Source organism: Podarcis cretensis, assembly GCF_951804945.1.
Source record: "Podarcis cretensis genome assembly, chromosome: 13".
Taxonomy (NCBI): Eukaryota; Metazoa; Chordata; class Lepidosauria; order Squamata; family Lacertidae; genus Podarcis; species Podarcis cretensis.
Genome location: NC_137182.1, coordinates 18,127,173 through 18,131,228, shown reverse-complemented (window position 1 = coordinate 18,131,228; position 4,056 = coordinate 18,127,173). Strand labels below are relative to the sequence as shown.

At 41.1% G+C, this 4,056-nt stretch overlaps 1 protein-coding gene across 17 annotated transcripts in view; it reads right to left on the bottom strand.

Annotated features, from left to right (window-relative positions):
* LOC307200595 (uncharacterized protein) overlaps positions 1 to 4,056 on the bottom strand; it is a 188,433-nt gene that overhangs the window by 24,440 nt on the left and 159,937 nt on the right. For 7 of the 17 annotated variants that reach the window (XR_013832401.1, XM_079949171.1, XM_079949157.1 and 4 more), the window contains 2 exons: positions 3,703 to 3,930; positions 2,771 to 2,897 (listed from right to left, as the gene is read on the bottom strand). The exons of 1 other annotated variant lie outside the window; for it this stretch is intronic. Coding sequence is in view for 15 of the 16 variants with exons in the window: in XM_079949171.1 (XP_079805297.1) it covers positions 2,771 to 2,897; positions 3,703 to 3,930 (355 nt within the window). In the remaining variant the exon portion in view is untranslated. Of the gene's footprint in view, positions 1 to 381; positions 2,621 to 2,770; positions 2,898 to 3,702; positions 3,931 to 4,056 lie in introns of those variants that run through there. 9 more of the 17 variants (XM_079949167.1, XM_079949169.1, XM_079949162.1 and 6 more) reach the window with 7 other exon arrangements.

Sequence of the window (4,056 nt, the reverse complement as noted above, 5' to 3'; positions counted from 1 at the left end):
TTTTGGAAGGTTTTATCAATGTATTTGGTTGGCATGCATATCTGTGATACGACAAGGTCAAAGCACACAAAGCGTTTAAAAACCATATTGTTAGAAAAGCACTGTTTAATGTTTGGATGAGATACAAGGATCTGTTAGAAAGTAAAACCCCAAGATGATTGTCCCCAATGGAAGTGAAGGCTCAGAAAAAACTCAATATGGAGGCCAAATGGCGGAAATATTGGGAAATTTTGGAACAAGATGGAGACAGAATAAAATTGCAGAGTTTTGAAAAATTAAAAAATAGAGTGCGAGATTGGCTCCATTACTACCAAATAATGGAGGTATATAACACAGATAAAAAACTGGGCTCCCAGGTGGAAAAATCAAAATTCTGAGCTTGTAGCAACCAGCTAAGACCTTAAATGTTGCGCTTCTTGGGTAGACTGATAGAGAGCAATAGGCCATGTATGTCTCGATAAAGCCTGCTGGCGGGGTCTATGATTCTAAAGGCTGGTAAATAGGATGAGGTAAGCTAGCTTTTGCTATTTGGGGGCTCTGCTAAAATTCCAAGAGTGTATTGGTATCTTCCTTAAATGTAATTCTAAGCTAAAATGGTTCTGTTTGGTGCTGCAATCTCTCAATAACGTATTTGCTTCTATTTGCTGCTTTCACTTCTTATTGTAGGAATTCATCTGAATCTGGTATGTAGCTGCTTGGTTATGGCTACAACTTGTGGGCTTGTGGCTCAGCAGGCAAGCTTTTTGTCTTGGTGAATCCCAAGAATATCCAGCATCCAACCTGAGTTCCATGACTCAGAATTTTGGGTGACTTTGCTGGGGTGCAGTCAGGGTTGGTTTTCCCTGGTTATCCTTTGGTTAAAGGGTGTTGTCAGGAATGAGGTGCAATAACACATCCCAATGCTTTTACCAACTAGCAAGAATAAAGGAACTACCCAGGGAAGCTAGGATATCCACATTAGCACACAGCAGAACAAATGTCCCCAAAGCTTGCTCCATGACCAGCAGTAACATAGAACTTCCTTCTCAAGAACCCATACCAATCATTTGAAGCAAAAGGGACCCAAAAGTCCAATATAAGTTGACAAATAAATCAACAGTTCAAAATATTCCGTGTACATAAAAAAGTAGACTTACAGATTTTTAAAGACTCTTGCTTAGCCCTAAGAAATACCTGCTCACAAGCCATGCCACACCCCCTGGTTTATGCTGGTTTATGCATGTTCATTATAAGGCAGGTGAAAACAAGAGGGAAAACTGAAAGCCAAGTTGTGATTGAAGCATGAGGTAGATGGCGGTTTATACCCTTTTTCTGGAACCTGATATAGTATCGCCCAATGAGACTGATTAATCATGATAGTAGCCGTTCCACTGAAACCTTATTTACCAGATAATCACATAGAAAGGAATAAGCAGAAGCTTTTTAAGCATCCCAATATACTGCTTTCTCTAATTCAGCTTCTAATTAATCATCATCTGGTGTTCTAGTCAGGTCTTAATACTTTGCAGTACCCATGACAGTTTCTTAGTTTTCCAAATGCACCCAAACGTTGAAAAAGGTTGAGGACCCCTATCTCAGAGAGACCACAGAGGATTTTTAAAGGAATTGCACATAGGAATTGTAACAGATAAAATATAACATAGTTATGGGATGTAGAAAAGGGGAGATTAATTTACCCATATTCTGATAGAACAAATAAACAGAGTTGATAGGTTAATTTATTATTTCTTCTTTATTAACTTATCCTTGCAGTTCAAATCAGGCCTCAACACAATGATGTAGCATTTGGGGGCAAAGATGGAACCAAGTAAGCCAGCACTGGAGGCCAAGATCGAGAAGATCTCCACAGCCACCATGTATTTCCCCTTGGTGCCCAGGTACACTGGAACAAAGGAGATCCAAACACTACAAAACAAGAACATGCTGAAGGTGATGAATTTGGCTTCATTAAAGCTGTCAGGCAGTTTCCTGGCAAAAAAGGCCACAACAAAGCTGAGAATGGCCAAAAAGCCCATGTAGCCCAGGACACAGTAAAACAGGGCAACTGACCCTTCGTGGCAGCCTAGAATGATTTCCCTCATCACAGAGTGCATGTCAGAATCAGGAAATGGGGGAGAGGTTCCTAACCACACAGCACAAATGCCTGCTTGGATAAGGGAACAAGAAAACACAATGATGCTTGCCAGTCTTTTCCCCACCCACTTCCTCATTCGGGATCCTGGTTTGGTGGCCACAAAGGCCAGAACCACCGTGATCGTTTTGGCCAGCACACAAGAAACGGTCACTGTGAAAACAAGGCCAAAAGCCATTTGTTGGAGCAGGCAGCTCACTCTTTCTGGAGGGCTGAGGAAGATCAATGGGCAGAGGAAGCAGAGCAGGAGGAAAGTGAGGAGAGTGTAGGTGAGGTCCCGATTGTTTGCTCTGACAAGTGGTGTGTCCTGGTGTTTAATGAAGATGGCAAGGACTAATATTGTGAGGAGAGAGAGAGAAAGAGCCAACAATGCTAAGCTCATCCCCAGAGGCTCTTTAAAAGACAGGAAGCTGATGGTCTTTGGAATGCAATGCGATTGGTCTCTGTGTGGATAGTGATCTCCGGGGCACCCAACACAGTAATCCATGTCTGGAGAGAAAATAATATATTCAGATTTCAGATGTTCTGGACAGCAACTACAAATGCTACCAGTGTGAAACTTTTAAGGTTAAAATAGAAATATCACAGATGTTTCCTTTATACATTTGAATAGTACCATCTATATATTGTGTCTCCTACCTTTCTGGGATGAAATCTTGCCTTGAGGACATGGAGCACAATCATAGCAGCAGAATGGCTCCCCCTCCTTCTTTTCCTTGCTGGAACCAGGAGGGCAATTTGGGTTACACACAGAAAGGGGTGGAACCTACCCATTTAAATAAATACATAAAATTGTAGCACAGAGAAATTATTAGCATTTATCCCCACCCACCCCCCAACTAGAAATAGGAAGACATTAAACTACTTATTCCAAACTCAGAGTCAAACTATTCATTTTACTGTTCATACTTTTTTTTTTTTTTAAAGTGTGTTCAACCTGACCATCTTTGTGCTCTCTTCAGGCACCCAAAAAGAATGCATGAGGGCTCAAGTTGGGAAGCAAATTCGGAGTTTATCTTCACCAGCCCTGCATCCATTGTACCCATGCACAATGGGAATAACTGGTCCACGCCCAATTTTCTAATCATAGCACATGTTTAAAATTTTGCTTCTTTGAGGGGGCAGGGACATAGTGTCAAGAATGATCTACAAATATTGATAGACGCAAAAGAGAAAAGAGGTTTCTCTCTGCTGTATATAACATTATATTACAAAGCATCTTGTTTTTGTTGGTTGAAGGAATGGATGACACTGCAGATTCCACATATCTTAGATTTAGATTTAGATAATATCTATACATTGATTGGTCGTGATAATATTTTATGCAGTGTAGAGAAAATATTTTGAATCAGGCTGGAAAACCAGGGATGGGCTGCACCAATGATCTATAAGTGCAAAAACATTCTCTTTTCCTATCTCTCATAGCCAAACTTCTCATTTTTCTATTCATGCTTTTAAAAAACCTGACCATCTCGCGAACAAATATCTCAAATGGAGCGCGATCTGTTGGAATGTATTGTTAAAGATATTCTCTTTTCCTGTCTCTCATGGATGTAGGAATTATGCCTCACCTGGTGAAAGCTGTGGTGCCACACCATTCTGTTGTCATCAATGGAAATCAGCTGGCCTGGGACAGCCTCCCCACCCAGTCTTCCAACCTTGACTCTCATGAAGGAGTTATTTGGAAAAGTGACTATGTTGGCAATATCAAAGCCAGCTTCTACTTCCCTGCTCTCACTGAAAGATACCGTTTCTCCAGCAGAGTTGTTAAAGGAGACACTCCTAAGGAAGGGATGGAGCTGCATTGAAAGGAAAATAGAAATCATAAAGTAATGCATATGTCTCTCCTTACTAACACTCAGGATGCCTCCAACATTCAGTACAGTGGTGCCTCGCAAGACGAAATTAATCCGTTCCGCGAGTCT